Source organism: Engraulis encrasicolus, chromosome 21 (genome assembly GCF_034702125.1).
Source record: "Engraulis encrasicolus isolate BLACKSEA-1 chromosome 21, IST_EnEncr_1.0, whole genome shotgun sequence".
Lineage (NCBI taxonomy): Eukaryota > Metazoa > Chordata > Actinopteri > Clupeiformes > Engraulidae > Engraulis > Engraulis encrasicolus.
In genome coordinates this window covers 29,879,164-29,901,917 of record NC_085877.1, presented here as the reverse complement: position 1 = coordinate 29,901,917, position 22,754 = coordinate 29,879,164, and the positions used below count along the sequence as shown (strand labels likewise).

General features: G+C 42.2%; 1 protein-coding gene across 1 annotated transcript; it reads left to right on the top strand.

The window, feature by feature from the left end:
• The first annotated feature begins 17,930 nt into the window (after positions 1-17,930).
• nppcl2 (natriuretic peptide C-like 2) lies at positions 17,931-21,364 on the top strand. The gene is made up of 2 exons (XM_063186841.1): positions 17,931-18,050; positions 20,663-21,364. The coding sequence occupies exons 1-2, from the start codon at positions 17,931-17,933 to the stop codon at positions 20,972-20,974; spliced, it is 432 nt and encodes a 143-aa protein (XP_063042911.1). The 3' UTR covers positions 20,975-21,364.
• Positions 21,365-22,754: the final 1,390 nt, after the last annotated feature.

Below are 22,754 nucleotides of genomic sequence, written 5' to 3'. Positions count from 1 at the left end.
CTGTGAATGCCATTCTGTGATTAGGTTGCGCCCTCAACAACCCGCTGTTGTATCAATGCAACAGATCTCACTCCGAAAAGGTTTTGGCTGTGCAGATTCCTCAGGTAGCCCACTTAGGTGTAACGGGACGTACACACCTTTAGGGGGGGAGGGTGTAACCCAGGTCATCTGCTCGTGGAGTCATAACGTCGCCATGGGAACCTAGTCCGCTCGTGGGGCTGTTTACATTCTTCGAAAGACTTTCCGTTTGTCCTCGTCTACTGATGTCCACTGATTTAAGCTTACCTCCGATAAAATACACCATTCAATAGTGTATTATTGAAAGCCATCTATGAGATAAAAGTGTTTACTTACTCCACTGACGGAGTGAAGAGTCGTTGTGAACGTCGAAGGTTTTAAAACCGTGAAGATTATTTCGTTGAAGACCGGATTGGCGTCCGAGTGTCCGAGTCCAAACCCAGTGTGTTTCTTTCCACGTCGATATCTGGCCGGGTCTTTCGTTTGGATCGATTCTTGCTGTTCAAGTGAATTCAGCTGCTGTGCGATCGCCTTCAAGCACCGTGAAGGCGAACCCCAACAGCTGTGGCGAGCCTGGCCTTCAGATAAGAACTGTTGATATAACTGAATGAATGAGACTCTTTTATTTTGTTTTGTTTTGTTTTCTTCTTCTTCTTTTGTAATACACTGTATTCAACGTGTCATGCTATAGTTTCTATTACCTATTTATATATTTCTATCTACTCACCCGGGTGATTTGGCCTAGTTGTCATTTGGATTATATCTGGTGAATGTAGTTGCAGATTTAACCGTCTGCAATATATATTTTATTTTTAATTATTTATTTTATTTGAATCTGCAGATTCTCTTTTGTTTATCTGATTGTTGTTTGTTTATGTCCATCTTATTGGAAAGATAGCCCACTACACTAAGTTATTCACTCACCAATTTATGAAACATTAATACTCCCTTACTTATCATCTTGATTATTCTTAATACAATATTTCTAACTTACAAACTCCGTCTGTGTGTGTTTTGCTTTTGCTCTGTGTTGGTACACTCCTTTCTTAAGTAGCGAGCCTAGGTTTTATTGATGCGCAACGCAAGCCCAGAGGGTAAAGACAATATTTTTATTATATTGTTTAGTGAAATAGTTAGAAGTAGGTTACATTTGACTACATAAAAATAATCTTAATTACATTACATCACTATAGATGACGGACAATTATACTTAAGATGTACATAAATTTGAATGACCCCCAATAATTATATAAATAATTTATGTAGAGGCCTTCCTACACTATATTACCAAAAGTATTTGTTCACCTTCATTTGTTCACTTGCAGAGTCTCTGCCTGATGAAGGTCTAAGGACCGAAAGCTTGCAAGTCAAGTAAAATTTCCTTGCACAAAAATAGACCTGAAGTGTGCGGATTGTCTTATTTTTATACAGAAATCTCTACTGAATCCTGCACCTTCTAAACAGATGAGCGGTGGCCTAACACAACTTGGGATAAAATAACTAAAATGAGTTTTCGCAGGAAACAGAGGGTATCATGTGACTCCCTCTCGTGCGGGCGCTTGCGCAGTTGGGTCACCAAAGCTTACAGTGGTAAAAACATGGGTCCCTAAAGAAACAGGTTGGGAACCACTGTGCTACACCTCTGCATCCGACGCTTTGCATTGCACTTGGTGATGTATGGCGGGGGTGTAGCTGATCGGCCATGGAAACCCATTCTATGAACCTCACTACATACTGTACTTGGACTAATCTGAAGGTCACATGAAGTTTGGAGTTGGCCACCTCTTTGCACTAAGCGCCTTGGCACCCGCTAACTCCTCTCCATCAGTTTACGTGGCCCACCACTACTTCGTAACACACACACACACATATACACACACACACGCACGCACGCACGCACACACACTCATTTTGTAACACCTTTATTTTCACAGCTGTTGCATCCTCACACCTCGCTCATTTCTCACCCAGCAGTTGCAAGTTGCAAACGCGGACACTTTATAGATAACCTCAACCGCAGGGAGAAACACACACACACACACACACACACAAGCACGCGCAAGCAAGCGCGGACACACTTTCCATGATCTGTTATGTTGTGTATTGACTACACCTTACAAGGGCTATATAATTGCCTGCTGCAGTTTTCGCACAGTTTGCCTATTGACATGCCTGTCTGAAAATCTGGAAAATCTACATTCATACACCATTTTTGGTGCCATTATGGTTTGAGTGGTTCCAACAGTTGATACAAATGTGAATATGGGAATATGAGTACTGTGATACAATCATATTATTTTATGCCACGTTTTTTTTTCGGTGGCAAACGTTGCAAGTGATCTCTAAAAGCAGCAGAGGTGGCCAAAGTAAAAGTAAAAGTTATGGTGTGAGTACAACACTAGCACATATATTACATAGCAGTTACACCACTCACATAGCGGTTACACCACTCACATAGCAGTTACACCACTTACTACCTAAGGAGTTGGCTAAATGTTGTTATTGAAAAAAAAACCTGCCAAATTTGATCCACCCAGCACAGAATCAGGTACATCGCTTTATAGCAGGGATGTCAAACTCAAATTGACCGAGGGCCAAAATCAAAATATGGAACGAAGTCGCGGGCCGAGCTCAAGATTTATTTTTAATATATGGACTACAATTGTGCAGGTACGCACTTAATACTCATAGTTAAATCTCACACACACTGGCACATATTGTGTTGCACAGGAGTGTGAGCTGTGTCATTGGCCTGGGCCCGCTCATACTTCTGAGAAACACCAAATTTCATGTTCAAGTCCTGGTACACTGTACATTAATAATGTATGATGGCCAACTGTAATACACATTTGAAATGACCTCGCGGGCCAAATAAAATGACTCCGCGGGACAGATTTGGCCCCCGGGCCTGAGTTTGACACCCCTGCTCTATGGTAACTGCAGACCAGTTGGTCAATGAAGTTGTTGAACTTATGTTGGGAGGAAACTATGGCATATTTTGTTTTTACTTCTGCCGTTACTTTGGCCACCTCAGGACAGCGGACAGTCAAAGCGATTGGGAGAGCTCCTGCTAATGACTCATTTAAAGGTGCACTGTATAATATTTTTAGTAGTTTATTTCCAGAATCAGAATTCATGCTGCCCACTCACAAATGTTAGTTTTCACAAATAGGCCTACTACCACCACTATCAAATTGTAACCGCAGAAATACACCAGCGGCGATCTGAGTAGGGGTGTAAATAAAATCGAAATGTATCGATGTATGGAAGTATCGGCCGCCGATTTAATCGAATCGCATCGTATCGTGGGGCATTCGTAAGTATCGAAAAGAATTGAATCACTGGCCCCTGTGTAATGCCCTAGCTCCATAACACAATAGTAGTGGAAAAGTAATTAGAAAAAATCGAATCGAATCGAATCGCATCGCATCGCATCGTATTGTGGGGAATTCTCAAGTATCGAAAATAATCGAATCCCTGCTTTAAGAAATCGATACCGTATCGTATCGTCATGAAGGCTGTGATTTACACCCCTAGATCTGAGCGAGGCGAGCGACAGAAGTAATTGACTTTGTATTGAGTCGCGCGACAAAAGCGATTCTGGACACTAGAGCGATTTGCGCGACGAGCGCGACAGTTTGAAGTTGAAATCTTTTCAACTTTCTATGACGCGGTTCGGCGACAAGCCGCGACAGCCAATGACTGTATAGAGGTCAGTGACCACAGCCAATGGGAATGCTTGAATGCTTTGCCTTCTGCCTGTACGGACATACTCTAGTCTCCTCAATCTCTCGTATCGCTTGCTGCTGCACTCTGTCGCTTGAATCGCATCGCGCCTGGTCTATTCGCGCGGTAAGAATTCATTATGACTGGGAATATTACACTTTTCATACATGAAAAGGTGGATCTTCTCCATGTCTGCCATTTTGAATTTCACGAAATAGACCAGTTTAGCTATACTTTGGAAATAAAAGTTTATTTATCAGGGGAAAAATGGCAATAGGCAGCACAGTTTCAATGAGCATCATAGTTGCAATACCTACTCTGGCCACCATCCTACACAGTGCACCTTTCAGTATCGGCTAACTCGAGAAGGTAATGAATTAACTTTAAAAACATAGACTGTAAAAGATGGGGCAACCTGTTAATTTCCATATGCACGTATTAGGCAAACAATAGGCTACTCAATACAAAGTCAAAGTCAAAGTTTTTTTTATTTGGCATTTTTGTGCAAACAAGTAGTCCAAGCACATTGGAAATATTGTGCTGGCCCTCCAAGTCAACAAATGAACAAATTGTAACACAAATTTTACCGAATTTTACACAATAAAATACATTTTAAAAATATACTTGGATAAAACCAGTGATGTGCTGTCTCTCTCTCGTTGTCACTCTCTCTTTCTCTTTCTCTCTCTTACAGATACACACACAGGCACGCACGTACACACACACGCACACACACAGCGCCATCCTCTGACGTCAATGCAGGCGGGCGTGTGAGGGGAGAATGGGGTCTTGGGTTTAAGAGTGTGTGTTGCTTAGAGATGATCAGCAGGCGTAAACTTCAATGCACGTTTACACACACACACACACACACACACACACACACACACACACACACACACACACACACACACACACACACACACACACACACACACACACACACACACACACACACACACTGTTAGAATTTTTTTTTTTTTTTTAAACAGAGCTAAGTGATCTGTAAACTCATATTACAGAAAATTAAATGACAGGAATCTGTTACTTTGGACCACATCATTTTAATTACAGATCTTCCTTACTGTTATTTTAGGGCAAAATAGAGTACCGCTAATTAAAAATGACAGGTGCATTGGTGAGCGGCCGGCCTGTCACAGACAGACGGAGGACTAGACAATAGCATGCCATAATAATAGGAATAACAGCATGCCACACTAATAAAAGTATAATATACAGGTATAACGAAATATAATAAAGTATAGAATGATCCATAGACAACAGATGGCGAATACGTACGTTTTGAACATTGTTATGGGTATTGCATAGATTGTGCAAACACTATGTGCCACACATTTAACTAAAAACATTACACTTGTGCTCACACCCATGCATAGATACCTCACATGCACGCGCACACACACACACACACAAATACGCTCTGTGGGGCCTTCGCTATGTGCGTCAGAGGGATGCCGCGATGAAGGGATGTGCGCAGAGGAGAGGTGGAGGAAGAGAAGGCGTGATGAAGGAAGAGAAAGTGAGGGGGAGGAAGAGAAGAAGAGAAAGAGAGGGGCCCTACTCCGCTTGTCAGCTCAGGCTCCCCCGCCTTCGCCATTGTCTGGTACATCCATCTATCACCCCTCACACACACACACACACACACACACACACACACACACACACACACACACACACACACACACACACACACACGCACACACACACACACGCATGTACACACACACACACACACACACACACACACACACACACACACACACACACACACACACACACACGCATGTACACACACACACACACACACGCATGTACACACACAGACACACATGTACACACACACACACACACACACACACACACACACACACACACACACACACACACACACACACACACACACGCATGTACACACACAAGCTTGTACACACACACACGCGCACGCAAATGAGTTTTGTACATACACACACACACACAAATTAGTTCTGTACACACACACACATACACACACACAAATTAGTCTTGTAGACACACACACACACACACACACACACACACAGTCTTGCAGAGTTGTCTGCATGCACATCAAAGTCAACATTCTTTCCTTCCCTCCCTCTCTCTAACACACACACACACACACACACACACACACACACACACACACACACACACACACACACACACACACACACACACACACACACACACACACACACACACACTAGGGGGAGAGAGCGGTTAGTGATGGCCTGACTAATTGAGGTTAACCTTTTACACGCTCCCCACTGCCCTGGACAACACACACACACACACACACACACACACACACACACACACACACACACACACACACACACACACACACACACACACACACACACACACACACACACACAGGCACACACACACAGACACACACACACACACGCACACACACACACACACGGCCCTCTGACGTCAAGTTTTCGGCACATTGGCGGTGGATGAAGTGAAGCTCGCAGGGAGCCAGCAATGGCATTTTCTGTGGAGTCCAAACTCATGGTGTGTCTCGCCTCCTTGCTTTGGGAATCGGTGTAATGAAACTGGCTCTGACTGAGATATCTAATTGTGGAGGAGGGGACACACGTTTTGCACGCTGTAATTCAGGGATGCCAAACTCAGGCCCGGGGGTCAAATCTGGCCTGCAGAGTCATTTTATTTGGCCCGCGAGATCATTTCAAATGTGTATTACAGTTGCCATGCACCTATGTGTAATACAGTATATAGCGTAATAAGACTTTAACATGAAAGTTGGTGTGTCACAGGAATATGACTGGGCCCAGGCCAGTGAAACAGGCTTACTATTTTTTTTATTCAAGAGGATGCTGTCGTTGGAAGATTGTAACATTGGCTTGCACTGTATATTACACACCTTCTTTTTATTATAGGCTACCATATTTATTCAGTGCGAGTGCGATACGTAGGAGCAGCGCACTCACTGTTTTCCATTGTCACACCTTCTCTTGTCTCCAGAGACGAAGATTCCAGAAATAAAATAAATATACTCTACCTTTTACTAAGCTTATACAGTATAGAGCAATGGTTTTTAAAGGACAATAACGAATAGCGTGGTGTAATTTACAGTATTTCTTTGTATGTAACAAATAACCATGACTGTGTCCTTGTAAGAATATTTGTCTATATTTGTGACAGCTTGAATCTACCCATATGGTGGCTCTTCGTTGTTTGTAATTTTGAAAACGTATTAATGTGGAAGTAAGAAGAAATACATTTTGTTTACATAATCTTTTATAGTTATTCACGTGCCTTCTATCAAGTCATATCGCATAAAGGCAGTAACCTGATTTTCATCATCTGGCTGCGGTTCAGCAACTACCGGTACACGCGAGGGCGTTCCATTCCCTGCCGCACAGTTTTAGTTGTAAAACAAGATGTTTTGGGAAGGATTTTCGCATGTCATTACACCTACCTCCTCACTCCGATAAAGGAGTCATCAGTACTACCACTAATTTAACGTTGTATCAGAGACGGTAGAGGTTAGACAATCCTGCCGTTGTAGTCTGTATTTGAAGGGTTTATTTGCAAAATGGTGTATCTCCATTTTTTGACTTGCATTTTATTATTGGAAATGACTGTTCAGACGTCATATCACCCATGTGTGAATTCTTACCATTCAAATATTTTGAGAACACACTTCTTTAAGCTATATAAAATGCATTTTGCAATGCATTTCAACGGAATGTCCAATACAAAAATGTCAATTTCCCAACATTCTATAAAATGGAGATACACCGTTTTGCAAATAAAGCCTTCATTTATTTCATCAATATTTTTGTACATATAGGCTATAATTGGGAAGTCAAACGGAGCGGCATACCAGAGGGCAAGAGTCAGGTTGTAAAGGCAGTGGCGTGCACAGACATTCTGGTGGACAGGACAGGTGATGGCGGCAGGGGTTGGGGGCATGTGGAACCTCTGGCTGCCCTTCTAGGTTATAGAGGCTATGTTACTCAGCAGTGGTGTCGTCTGCGTAGAACGCAGCAGGTATACACAGTTTTAGGCCGGCCGCACACTGGCTCCGACAGCACTGCGGCGCACTTTTGCTTCTGACAGAATTTGGACCCTCAAACCCAATTTCACACGAACATAGCATTGATAGTCAATGGGCGGCGCCGACAAAATAGAACTTGTCTCTAATTGCTATCCGACATCGGCAAATGTCCGTGGACATCGGCGCCAGTGTGCGTGGTTCTATTGAAAACAATGGAATCGAATTTTAGCTGAGCAGTGCTCAGCACTTTGTCGGAGACGGTGTGCGGAAGCCCTTACCCACATCAAAATGTCAGGGATTTCAGTATACCCACCTAAAATTGATTGATTCAGTATTTAGAATATAGTCAGGGAGCATTTTCACCTAAATAAAGTCCCGTGGGATTTTTTTGATGAAAGCAAGCCACCCATTCAGATGTCTCAAGGGCACCCCAAATAACAATAAAAAACATGTTGGCAGTCTGAAATATTGTGCAGGGAAAAATTGTGAAGCATATAAGAAAAGAACAACATTTTGGTCTCCAAAAGTAGGACTTTGCAAAAACGCCTAGGCATACCCACATATAAAATGGTGTAGAAAACACAAATTTTGATATTTTGTTTTCAGATTTGAAATACAAGTTGTTCAGACTTGTGGCCTTTGTTCCATTATGTCTACAACCTGATACATTACAGTAAAAGGACTATTTAATGTCTATGTATATATTTTTTTCTTTGGCGAGGGGAAAAAATGACAAAAACTTCAAAATATAAAGAGTTCCCAGTTTTCAGCAGAACCCTTTACAGTGAAACTGACAATAGATTACAAAACTAGAGGGTGTCTGCTTTCCAAAATGGGTGTTTTCATCTCAACAGCACAAAGGGTTGGGATACAGCAACCATTTCAATTTGGAGAGGCGTTTTCAGGCGTTTTTCAGGCAAATCTGTCAGAATGCGAAGGGGTTAATTATGCAAGCTAGTAATAAATAGTGAAAGTAATGATTCATTTATTATGCTATTCGTTGCTGAAAAGTCTGATAACTGAAGTAGCGGTCTGATAACAGTATTTTTTTCTGGAATGAATACGTTTATTGACTCGGCATATAAATAAAGGCATCATCTTATGTTTGTAGACTAAATCAACTGAAAATCACAATGAACTCCAATTCACAATGTATATTATAAATGTGATGTTGCACATTACGCAATGAATGTCATGCTTTCAGTTAGCACACAGTTTATATGAAGTTTTCAACATCGTCCTCGTCATCTCCTGAGTCTTCATCCTCTTCATCATTGAGTGATGTGGTGGGCTGCTCAGGATTGTCACATCCCTCACTGGGGTCACAGGCACATACTGTAACTCTGTGGAGCCGAGTCCTGCTTTACGACATGAACACCTCGCATTGTCACACTTGGATTTTGAACAGCCGCACTTCACCAGCTAGATGACCGCATTTGGTGCAGGCTGTTCCTTGGTCATCACTGGAACCCATACATCGTCTTCCAAGTTCCAGCCATAGTCCTGTGGCGATGGTACCTCTGGGTTTGGAACAGTGTCATTGTTCCAGATCATTGCTTGGTTGTGTGCCCGCAAGATTGCTTGTTGCAGTGCAGCTTGTGTAGGTGGCAACCTCTCTGACTCGGCCTGTTTCTTTGTGAATAGCCACCATCTCAATTTTTCCATCTTGGTAGTCTTGGTCCCTGGCAGGTAAACATTGCAGAGAAACTCTTCGAGACCATCATATATGGCATCACTTGGCCAGCGCATGGTTCCCAGACTTGTCAATGCATATCTCATTGCCGTCATCCCTTGTGTCACGGAAGATCTTCCAGAAAGCAAGTTTGCCTCCCCCAAAGCCCCCAATGTTATCAGCTCCACTAAAGGCATGCAATCCTGGCAAAGCAGCTGCCTTGTTTGGCCCCAGAGCTTCGTAGATGGGTCCCAGAGGAATGACACGTTGCTTCGTACCAACTCCAGTCACGAAGTTGGTGTTGGTGCATAACTCAGGATACCGGCGGAGAGTCAGAACAAAAACGTCGGTATCAGGTGAGTGAATGTTTATGATTGAAGCCCCACTTGCAGTTGCTTCAGCAGCATGCAGGAGAAGTTTAGTGTCGGCCTCTTCCTGCTGACTATGAAGGTGGTCGACATTCCTGTGAGTAGCTCGGCACTGTGAACCCCATGCAACAACCATCTGCTTCTCTTCTGCATGAGCCTTCACCAGCATCTTCTCAGCAAGATAGCCAGTGAGTTCCATCTTTGTCTTCACGGCCGGGGCGGACGGGGGTCATTCGTGTCGTGGCGACGTGTCATTCCTCTGGGACCCATCTACGAAGCTCTGGGGCCAAACAAGGCAGCTGCTTTGCCAGGATTGCATGCCTTTAGTGGAGCTGATAACATTGGGGGCTTTGGGGGAGGCAAACTTGCTTTCTGGAAGATCTTCCGTGACACAAGGGATGACGGCAATGAGATGTCTGCATTGACAAGTCTGGGAACCTTGCGCTGGCCAAGTGATGCCATATATGATGGTCTCGAAGAGTTTCTCTGCAAGTTCCAAGAACTTGGAAGACGATGTATGGGTTCCAGTGATGACCAAGGAACAGCCTGCACCAAATGCGGACATCCAGCTGGTGAAGTGCGGCTGTTCAAAATCCAAGTGTGACAATACGAGGTGTTCATGTGGAAAAGCAGGACTCGGCTCCACAGAGTTATGTGCCTGTGACCCCAGTGAGGGATGTGACAATCCTGAGCAGCCCACCACATCACTCAATGATGAAGAGGATGAAGACTCAGGAGATGACGAGGACGATGTTGAAAACTTCATATAAACTGTGTGCTAACTGAAAGCATGACACTCATTGCGTAATGTGTAACATCACATTTATACATTGTGAATAGGAGTTACCGGTAATTGTGATTTTCAGTTGATTTAGTCTACAAACATAAGATGATGCCTTTATTTCTATGCCGAGTCAATAAACGTATTCATTCCAGAAAAGATTACTGTTATCAGACCACTACTTCAGTTATCAGACTTTTCGGGGCAGTCATGGGTGAGCGGTTAGGGCGTCAGACTTGCATCCCAGAGGTTGCCGGTTCGACTCCCGACCCGCCAGGTTGGTGGGGGGAGTAATCAACCAGTGCTCTCCCCCATCCTCCTCTATGACTGAGGTACCCTGAGCATGGTACCGTCCCACCGCACTGCTCCCCATGGGGCGCCACTGAGGGCTGCCCCCTTGCACGGGTGAGGCATAAAATGCAATTTCGTTGTGTGCAGTGTTCACTTGTGTGCTGTGGAGTGTTGTGTCACAATGACAATGGGAGTTGGAGTTTCCCAATGGACTTTCACTTTTTCACTTTTCACTTCACTTTTCAGCAACGAATTGCATAATAAACGAATCATTATTTTCACCATTTATTACTAGCTTGCATAATTAACCCCTTCGCATTCCGACAGATTTGCCTGAAAAACGCCTGAAAACGCCTATCCAAATTGAAATGGTTGCTGTATCCCAACCCTTTGTGCTATTGAGATGAAAACACCCATTTTGGAAAGCAGACACCCTCTAGTTTTGTAATCTATTGTCAGTTTCACTGTAAAGGGTTCTGTAAAGTTTTTGTCATTTTTTCCCCTCGCCAAAGAAAAAAATATATACATAGACATTAAATAGTCCTTTTACTGTAATGCATCATGTTATAGACATGATGGAACAAAGGCCACAAGTCTGAACAACTTGTATTTCAAATTTGAAAACAAAATATCAAAATTTGTGTTTTCTACACCATTTTATATGTGGGTATGCCTAGGCGTTTTTGCAAAGTCCTATTTTTGGAGACCAAAATGTTGTTATTTTCTTATATGCTTCACAATTTTTCCCCGCACAATATTTCAGACTGCCAACATGTTTTTTATTGTTATTTGGGGTGTCCTTGAGACAGTTGGATGGGTGGCTTGCTTTCATCAAAAAAATCCCACGGGACTTTTTAGGCTCCTTGACTATATGCACAGTATACCCACTTCAAAAATGTTCAAATATACAGTATACCCACTTCAAAAAAGTTGACTACACTTCTACTGTATCATATGGGGGGTATTACTATCACATGCTTTGGATCATGAAGCATTTGTAGATTATCATGTCAACATGGACCAGTACAAGGACCACAGTGACAAAAAACACATTTAAAGAACTTTCAAAAAGGGCATTTTCTTTGTCCAGTAGGGCAAAGGGGCAGGTGCTGTGCACACCGATGCATAAAGGTGGTTCCAATCTAACAGAACCCCAGCTGGAATTGCTATCATAAATATCCATGCTGCAGAATGTTCAACCCTACTCAGGATGGAAGCAACAAATGGCACTAACACCCTCAGTGGTTCTCATGCGTCTAGACTGGTTTATGTCCTCTGATTAAGTTGCCTATTGTCTTTTGAAATAGGCCACATTCAAAATGGACATTTGGCTAACCTCTCCGGTTAACGGTCAAGCGTCTCTCTTCAGTCTAGACACATTTGCGTCGACTGACGAAGTCCACGATTGTCTTTTGAAATAGGCCACTGATTCTTGAGAAAGTGGCTAAAACAGGTTGTAATGTTCACAGAAAAAAACTAAGTGAATTATACAATTATACGGTATATCCTCGTAGACTAAGGTCTTGGCTTTTCAGAAATGCACAAGGCCAATCTCCCCATTTTGTATTTTTTTCAGAAATCAGGCTTTTTTCCGATCATACCTTGTTTTTTGTCAACACCGTCAGACACAATTAAAAGTAATTAAAATTGTATTGATTTGGTTGCATATGTATCTGGAGTTTTTAAGTGATTATGTGTATTTTTTGGTTCACACATATGCCTTTAAATGTTGAAAATTCACTTTTGTTCTATTTTAGTACTGTTTCATGTGTTCTAATTTTAAAATATGTACCGTCATACGATGCTTACTTAACGCCTAAATAGAACAAACATTTTTTTGTAATTTCACAAATATTCATGTAGGCTTAAATAGGCTATTACTTTGATAATTCAACAACTACTAAGGAAAATGTTGTAAGCACATTCATTTAAAATGTCCAAAACTCCTTCTTACGGTGGTGACTTAAGAACTGACGGTGGTGACAGTAATCTGAGAGTGGTGAAAGTGGCCTAATTAGTACCTGCATTTAGCAAAATAAATAGCCCTCTCAAGTCAATGGCATCTTGCATAAACACTTTATTTTTGTGTGTGCACAGTATGTTTGTGCATGTGTTTTTTCTTCATTAGTTAGATTCTCTAGGAAGTAGGCCAATGGTTCTTGAAAATGTGGCAAAAACAGGTTTTAAGTTGTTCAAATCCAAAATTTAGAGGTGTATTATCATAGATGTAGGTCTTGGCTGTGCAGTGAATGTATTGGCCAAGCTCCCCATGTTTCACATTTCTCATAAAATGGGCTCTTTCTTGTTTTGTCAACAGCGGCAGACAGAATTAGAAGTAAAAACATATGTTTTACTGTATTAAAGTGAATTACTTTAACAATTAAACATAACTGTAGATACTTATTGTATGCATATTCTTAAAACATGTAAAAAACACGTAAAACGTGTGTTTTTTGGTGAACTCCATCAGATGTCACCATCGTCAGGTTTTCTGACAAAAAAACCTCCAAATGCACCTCAGTGGTGGCTAGAGTATAATTTTGGATCACAATTATTACTAACATGCCTAGTAATATTTCATTAACCAGCACAATTTAGTAAAATATGGAACAAGATGATGAGCGGAACAAAATCTGACGGTGGTGACATCTGACGGTGTGAGACAAAAAAAAACACTCTTTTACATATTATGCATTGTTTGTTCACATTAGCCATTTCATTTTCGCTCTGTTTCTTGGGTGCTTCATACCTTTTCTGAGAAAGTATATATTAATTAACATTAATGTAATATAATACCATTAAAACCCCCGACGGTGTTGACAGTTTATGGTTGGGACACTACCAGTGTCCAAACAAATTAACAAATTGAGGACAAAATAGTAAACTTACAGGAGCTTCAGTGATGGTGAAGTATGCAGCAGAGCTAAAGGTTTGGAAAGGGGTCCTCAGTAATGAAAATTACCTTGTGCATACCTGATTTTATTGTCTTTTAGAAAAAATCTGACGGTGGTGACCAATATGCTGGACACATTTTGAGCAATCAGAAAATAATAGTAAATATTGTTTTACATGCACTATGTGCACATCTGTAGAACCACTTTAACATGGTCTTCCACATCATGGTGATATTGTTCAATTCTGTTAGTGATTTTTGTATTTTAAGTCAATTGAAATGATGATGCCAGTCCTTGGGACAGGCGTTTTTACAGGGTGTGGACAGGTTTATAGCCTTGAAAAGTAATAAAATTACACTTAAATATTTCAAACAACTGTTTATTTGTGTAACAGACCCCTTGGCCATTACCTGGATTCATTTTGTTCGTGAAAATTTAGTTGATTTTCAACAGAATTAGCATTTTACTGCTGGGACATGTTTTTGCCAAACTTTCAAGAATCAGTGAGGCTATAGTCAAAATGGAACTCACTAACATCATCAACACCGCCAAGCATCTCTCTTCAGTCTACACCTGTTTACGTTCACTGATGAAGCCCACTGCTGTCTTTTCAAGCAGGCTACCCTTCAATATGGAAGTTGCTAACAGCTTCACACAATACCCTCTAAGTATCTCTCCTATACGTCTAGACCTGTTTATGTTCTGAAACTTGTTTTAATTTGAATACTGAAATTAGGTCCTATTCCATTTGAAATTACAATACTCTATGCATGTTGCATTCATTGATGCTTCTTTAAAGATATGATTTTGGTCTTTTTGACTTTATGTATGATAGTATAGTGAAGATGGTGACAGGAAGTGAGTGGGGAGAGAGAGAGAGAGGGGGAAGGATCGCAAAGGACCCGAGTCGGGAATCGAACCCGTGTCGGCCACATAGTGAACGAGTGCCCTACCATTAGGCCACGGTAGGGCCTCACTGTGGCCTTTTGAAGCAGGCTACATGATGTGTGTACATGATGTCACTAACAGCACCAATTCTTGTCAAGCATCTCTCATTAAGTCGAAACCTTTGATGGGGTTCACTGATGAACTTCACGGTTGTCTTTTTTTGAAGTAGATCCACACTGGTGTGTGGAAGAGCAGGGCTGCCAACAGCTTTTGGCCGGGCCCTGGACAAAGTCATCTGAAAGACCCACCCCACTCCACCCATCCAACCAACCTACAATGCAATGAGCACGTAATTCTACCCCTCCCTAGGCATAGGACGACCGGCCCCTTTGCCCCCGCACTCCCCTGCGGCTTCTCTGCGCGGGACACAATGCCTTTGTGACGGAGGAGCAGTCAAGTCAAAGTTTGCCGGCCTGGTGTGTAGGTCTGGGAAGTGCTTGTGGCCGCTTGTGGTGGCCATTGTGTGGGAAAACGTGAGCTTAATAACGGGAGATAAAAGACCTCCGCAGTGTCCAGCTGGCTTTTAAGACTCCTCTCAGTGACACAACACAACAAATTCACTCTCTGCCTTTGTGCCAGCGCTGCTTGCGCCATGCATGGCACTAACACTAACACACACTCACATGCGCCCTGTCTCCGTCTGTAGCCCTGCATTTCCCAAAGAGATAGACAGACATATACACACACACACACCTCATCTCCGTCTGTAGCTCTGCATGTCTCACACAGATAGACAGACAAACCGACACGCACAAGCGCAAGCACAAGCACACACACCCTGTCTGTAGCTTTTCATATATCACACAGACAGACAGACAGACAGACACACACACACGCACACACACTGCCTCTGTCCCTTCACCTGCTGGTCATCACTAGGGAAACAGTGTGTGTGCGCGCGCGCGCATGTGTGTGTGTCTATCTGTCTCTGTAATAGATGCAAAGCTACGGAAGGAGACGGGGTGCATGCATGCGTGTGTTACTTCACCTGCTGCTCATCACTAAGGACACAGCCTCCCGTCCCGTGTGTGTGTCTGTTGGGCAGCCTCCCGTCCTGTGTCTTGTCCTAACGTGTGTGTCTGTGTCTGTGTGTGCATCGGTGTCTGTATCAGGTGTCGTCTTGTATCTTGATGTGTGTTCATTGTGTATGTGTCATCTTGTGTCGTGTTCTGTGTGTGTCTTGTGGTGTGTGTGTGTGTGTGTGTGTGTGTGTGTGTGTGTGTGTGTGTGTGTGTGTGTGTGTGTGTGTGTGTGTGTGTGTGTGATTTAGTGTGTGCAGGCGCGCTTGCATTTGTGTCTGTATGAGGTATCGTCTTGTGTCGTGTGTGTGTGTGTGTGTGTGTGTGTGTGTGTGTGTGTGTGTGTGTGTGTGTGTGTGTGTGTGTTGTGGGGAGGAAATACTTGCGGGCCATCCCCTGGTTTCCTGGGGGAAGTTTTATAGGGGGCGGCCCCCTCTCAGAAGGTCAAAGGGCGCAGCGGACTTGGGGTGAGCCCTGCCTATTGTTGTCCCAAAGGGACGTGTGTGTGTGTGTGTATGTGTGTGTGTGTGTGTGTGTGTGTGTGTGTGTGTGTGTGTGTGTGTGTGTGTGTGTGTGCGTTAGTGATATGAAGAGAATGTGTGTATGTGTCTGTGTGTGTGTGTATGAGAGAGAAAGACATAGTGAGAGAATGTGTGCGTTTGTGTGTGTGTGTGTGTGTGTGTGTGTGTGTGTGTGTGTGTGTGTGTGTGTGTGTGTGTGTGTGTGTGTGTGTGTGTGTGTTGCATGTCATTGAGTGGACTTGGGGTGAGCTCTGCCTATTGTCCTCCAAACGGGCTGTGTAAAACAAAAGAGGGTGGTGGCGTGCGGTTGGGCGGTGTTGGGTGAGTGCGGCTGTTGGCTGGTGGTGTAGTGTTGGAGACTGTAAAAGGCATGAAAATGACTTTTTTAAGTGACAAAACAGTTAAGTTCATTTTCTTTGTGAGTACACACACTACACACATCACATCACATCACATCACATCTGTGTCTATTAATGTGTGTCAGTTAATTGGTCATATTTGACAAGGGAAGGCTGTCTTACCTCATGACACACACAGAGACACAGAGACACACACACACGTGCACAGACGCACCGTTTTTTCACAGATCAGGAGTCCGTCCAACCTGATCCAAAAAAAAAATCACAAACGAAAGCATAGTAACGGACGAAAAAAGGACCAACGAAAAAAAAAAAGCAGCTCCCCGCCATCTTTTGTGGGACGTTTATCCCCATGGCAACAGCGGATGCAAGGCCCTGAGAATGTGGCGGTGTCTGACGGGCGTGGGAACCCGTGTTTACCCGTGCATCCGAGCTGACATCCCAACACCAAGGTAAAAAAAAAATGACCAATTGATGGGGCTGATTAAATGACAGATTGAATGAATGAATGATGGTTACGGCCTGGAGAGTGGCGGTGGTTTAGAAAGAAAGGGAAGGAGAGAGAGAAAAAATGAGAGAGGGAGAGGAAAAGAGGGAGACAGAGAGATGACGGATGACGGAGAGAGAGTGAGAGAGAGAGAGAGAGAAAGCAAGAATCGCATAGACAGAGGAGGCAGATGGATAGAGGGAGCGAGAGAGAAAAGGGCAACAACAGAAAGAAAGAAGGAAAGTAAGAACGAATGAGTGATGACGAATGACAACGGAGAAATAGGTGAAACAAAATGGCAGAGAGAGAGACAGACAGACAGACAGACAGATAGGGAGAAAGAAAGACAGAAAGAAAGACAGAAGGACAGAGTAAGTGACAGAGGGCACCACTGGAGGTGGTGCTGGTGCTGGTTCAGGGGTACACTATTGCCAGGGGTGCTTGTGTGGAATGTGTGACATCACGCCCCTAGGCCCTCTTAAGGTCCCATGCGTTCCCTTCTCCCCCAGACTAGACCCGTCCTGATCCCTACAGGACAGAACCCTTCAGCAAAAAGGAGACTTTTGGTTAAACTTTTACACTCGTGAAACAAAACAAACGACTGACAGGAACGTACCTGCTTACTTCTAAAAAAAAAAAAAAACAGCAACAACAAACCGACAACAAAAGAGTTTTTACAGTCTTGTGTATTGAATACATCACCCTGTGAGGAGGTTTTTTTGTTGTTGTATCGTTTGAATCTTTGTTGAAGAAAACAAAACAAAACAAATGGAAAAGATGGCTTCGTCTTGCACCTCTAGATTACCTTCTTGTTGCCTGTCCTTCCTCGTTCTCATCCTGGTCTTGGCCACGGTACAGGTGGAGAGCCGACCAACACAACAGCGATCAGACGACCAGGTGAGTTGGGGAAAACCAACTATCTTCTTCAATAGCACTATAGTACATTGTGAGGAGGGAAAAAGATGCAACTTGATTTCTTTAAGGAAATTAGGAGACCAACTATGCTTCAATACCGCCATAATACACTGTGAGAGGGAAAAAGATGTAACTTGATATCTACGGTATAAGTAAATTAGTAAACCAACTACCTGCTTCAATACCACTATAGGTCAAGCAAAGATTCTCTATTCATTTAAACCGTCTCTGGTTCAAGTACATTGTGTCGGGGGGGGGGGGGGGGGTGTCAACTTGATATCAATGGTATAAGCAAATTAGGAGACCAACTGTCTGCTTCAATACGGCTATAGTACACTGTGAGGGAAAATAAACATTTAAGTAGATATATATATATTCACTGCATACTGCATGCCTACTAAATGAACACATACGCCTATGCACAGTAGATGCAGCATGTTTTACTTTTAGTTCTATGCATGTGACAATAAAACTCCTTGTATCCTTAACCCCTTAGCGCAGCACTATGGCTCTCTGTAATGTCATAGCAATGTTGTTATGAAGTAGTTAAGCATTATCAGCAAGTGAATAGGGTCGCCGGCGACCCCAGCTTCAGTAAGAGGCTACATGATTTGAGGTATAGTATTAGTCTAGTAAAGAGATACTTTATTGAGACTACCTGTTTCAATACCACTAGTGCACAGCAAAGGAATGAAAAAAAAAGATATTGTATGCCTCCACTGTATATAAATATATGCCTTCAAGCTCATTCTGGACGTGTACACTTTGCTTCTACAGAGTTAACGGCAATTTAACATCCTAGAGTGTATTTGGTCCCAGAGTACTCTCTAAGTGTTGAATTAACACTGCATTTTTTACAGTGTAAATTATACATACGTATGAATAGTGACAATAAAAGGCCTTCTGTTCCAACCACATCAATACCACAACAGTGCACTTTGAAGGGAAGAACAAGTTTGTATCTTACATGTGCACTGTGTAAACTGATTTCAAGTATGGTAGTTTATATGGATAAGGAAAGGAATTTAGGAAACTAATGGCCTCTGTAGTGTCTCTTCCATGTCTCTTTCCTGCTGTCACTTTATCTAATAATTCACTACAAGAAAAAGTCTGTAATGTGGAAGTGGAAGAGGTAGTAAATACCCGGGGCCTTCGAAATGTGCAGTATCACGTGGATAAAAAAACCTTACATGACTACAGGAAAGTAACATTTGTATGGAGGAAAGATTGAGCTGAAAGCAAACAGTTGAAGGGTGAGCTGTTAAGTGTTCGCAGATCTGAAGTTCACAGTTACCTTGACTGTTCCTTGTTGTGGTTCCTAAACTTGGAGTCTCCATGGACTAAAGAGAATTAGGCTCCTGATCAAAAATACAGCAGAAAGGGAATACAGATATAAACAAAAACATTTACAGCATTTTGCAAAAATACCCATTGTACAGCATTCACAATGTAATGTGTAGATTTTTTTAAGACAACCCTACCCCCTATCAAACCAGGCTGATGTGTAGTTGGAGAATTGGCATGGTTCTCTTAACGATCTTTGCTGTGGGTAAAGGAGTACTGTATGTGTTTAAAATCAGGCGTGGACTGAATGTGTTGAATGATTGTAATTATATGCATATTCAGTCTGCTCTTGGGGTTGTGTCAGTGTGTGTATGCATCAATGTATGTCTCCTCATTGGTTTATACAGTACATTGAATATTAATACACCTTTTGGAAAATTTGCAGTACTGTAATAATCACATAATAATACTGTAATAATCACATTTTTTCACATGTTTGGATAATCAGTAATTGCTGGTTTTAAACAGCAGAACTAGTTTGGCATCATTCGATTTGGTAGTCTGATAACTATTGAAAATTAATTGTACTTATTATTCTGGCACTATTGCACTTTCATCCCTCTAAATGTTCACTAGTATGAATAATTCTATGTGACAACCAAAACTCCTTGCATCCTTGTCTTGATATATTTTTTAAAGGTGCACTGTGTAAGATGTTTAGTTGTTTATTTCCAGAATTCATGCCACATATTCACTAATGTTACCTTTTTCATGAATACTTACCACCACCATCAAATTACTAAGTAATGACTAAATATTCATTATGACTGGGAAAATTGCACTTTTCATACATGAAAAGGGGGATCTTCTCCATGTCCGCCATTTTGCATTTCCAGATATAGACATTTTTAGCTGCAAAAATGACTGTACTTAAGCCATACTAGAAAATAGTTTATTACTAGGTAAACTTTCAATGAGCAGCATAGTTGCAGTACCATTTCCTGCACAGAGCACCTTTTTTTTGGTCTTTTGCCATTTATTTGACAGGTCAATTTGAGAGGTGGATAGGAATAAATGGGGAAGAAAGATGGGGAGGGGTCGGCAAATGACCCGGGACGGGAATCGAACTCGGGTCCGCCGCATGGCAGACGAGTGCCCTACCGATTGGCCACGGCAGGGCCCTTGTATTGATAATTAATGATAATTCTCGTTTTGTCACAGATTCTGAGAGACCTGTTTGGCCAGGAGATCTCTTCTCTCCTATTGGCTTCCGAGAGGGATAATTAATGATAATTCTCGTTTTGTCACAGATTCTGAGAGACCTGTTTGGCCAGGAGATCTCTTCTCTCCTATTGGCTTCCGAGAGGAGGTCAGAGGTCACAGAGCCAGAGGGATCGGCAAGCGGGCCGCCGGCACTTCTGTCCAGCAGCAGTCGTGCCACGTCCGAGAGCGTGGCACCGCCACCACCATCGGCGCGGCACAGCCCAGTTCCACCGCAGCGCGTCCTGAAGCTCCTGGGCCACCAGAGGAAGTTCAACAACCGTAACAGGAAGTCAACAGGCCGGGGCTGCTTCGGCCTGAAGGTGGACCGCATCAGCATCATGAGTGGGCTGGGTTGCTAGGCAACCGAAGCGAACCGCAGAGACTATTTTCTTTGTTTTTGTTTTGTTGTTTTTTTTTGTTTGGTTGTAATTTGCATAGCAAAGAAACCAACTGATCTGACCACAGCCCAATTAACCCCATTACTGACAGATGGCAGGTGGGCGGACGGGCAGAAAAGAGTGCGCAAAAAGCACCTCTAGAAAAACAGCACTTAAAACTCTCTTCTGAAGACACTCTATGAGCCCCTTATCTGAGTGTATTCGCTCCTGACCAGAGGTATTTCTTTAAGAAAAACCTCAGTGCGTGTATGTGTCCGTGTGCATGCGTGTGTGGGCGTACGTAGGCTATGTGTAGGCCTAGTATTTGTAACAAGGAGTAGAATACTCCTACATGTAGTATGTTAACATAAATAGCATGACACCTAGCTCAAGCTAGTAGTTCACACGAAACTGACTAGTCCATGATGATGGCTGATGGACCAATGGTCGTCCCAGATCATGGACACACAGTCGGTCAATTTACCTTCTCTCTTTACTCGTTTATTTCAGACGAAATGAGATTTACCTCATGCCTTATTTATGTGTTGTCTTGTTCATGCCTGTGGCCTACTCTGCAGATATTCTGCTATGATGTTTGTTTGGAATGAAGATTGTGTGAATTTTTGTCTTACTTCTCTTACCACCTTTAACACGAGTTTAAATATAATCACCTGTGTCAAGTTTGTACATGTTATTTATTGTGTGCTTGGGAAAGCGGTCCTTTTCTAAAATGGATAACAAATGAGTTTTGCATAAGACAGATAATTATGAACAAAAGCCGCTTTTAAATGGGCCCTTTTTTTAAATCAATTAAACATAATTGGATTAAATGAACTGCTTATGGACAGTTTCCTCATTTAATCAGTTGATGAACGTTCTAAATCACATAATATTTTGTCTTACTTAAACCGCTTTTATTTAATGAGATTATTTCTGCACACATTAGGCATATCCGATCCTTTTATTTTTAATTATTTGACTGCTTACATGATGTACATTTAATCGGTTTAAATGTAATCAGATTAAAAGCGCCCATGTAAACGTGGCTACTGATACAGTATGATTGAGAAATGGTAACTGTTTGTTCCATTAATAACTTCAATGAGATATTAATTGAATAATTGTGTGGTAAGCTTATTTTCCTGAACTATACTGTAGTCCACTCATTTACATTCAGAAAGTGTAGGTAACATGCCCAGTAGAATCCAGGGCTGGGGTAAAGTAACCCTACATTAAACTCTCAGTGATGTGACCTTATTCTCAAGAACCTCTACCTTTCTAAAGAAAAGAAAAACAATGTCCTTTCAGACAACCCAGGTCAATGAAAGTCATTCTAGTTTCCGAAGAGAAATGTTGATTTGAATAAGATCACATCATTCAATTTTAATAGGATCTGTAAACCGACATGGTTTCCTCTAGGCCTTGATTCTCTCCGACCATTTAGTCCAGTCAATCTAGCGTTTGACATGGGACAAATTGCAATAGTAATCATTCCAAGCTTTTTGTAATCCCTAGGTATATCTATATAACATATTAAAAATCTACATCTTGATATTTAGTGGAACATACTTTTTTTAAATCAAGGTCAAAGTTGGAGATTCCCCATTCATTTTTCCAAAGGGAGTCAATACAGGAGATACTTGGTGAATGGCGTAAAATTGTAAACTATGAGATATCAATTTGAAACTTTCACAGTATTTTATTCAAACAAAGAGAAGGATTTTGTGTATTGCAAGTTGTCTGAAATATGATGATTAAATAT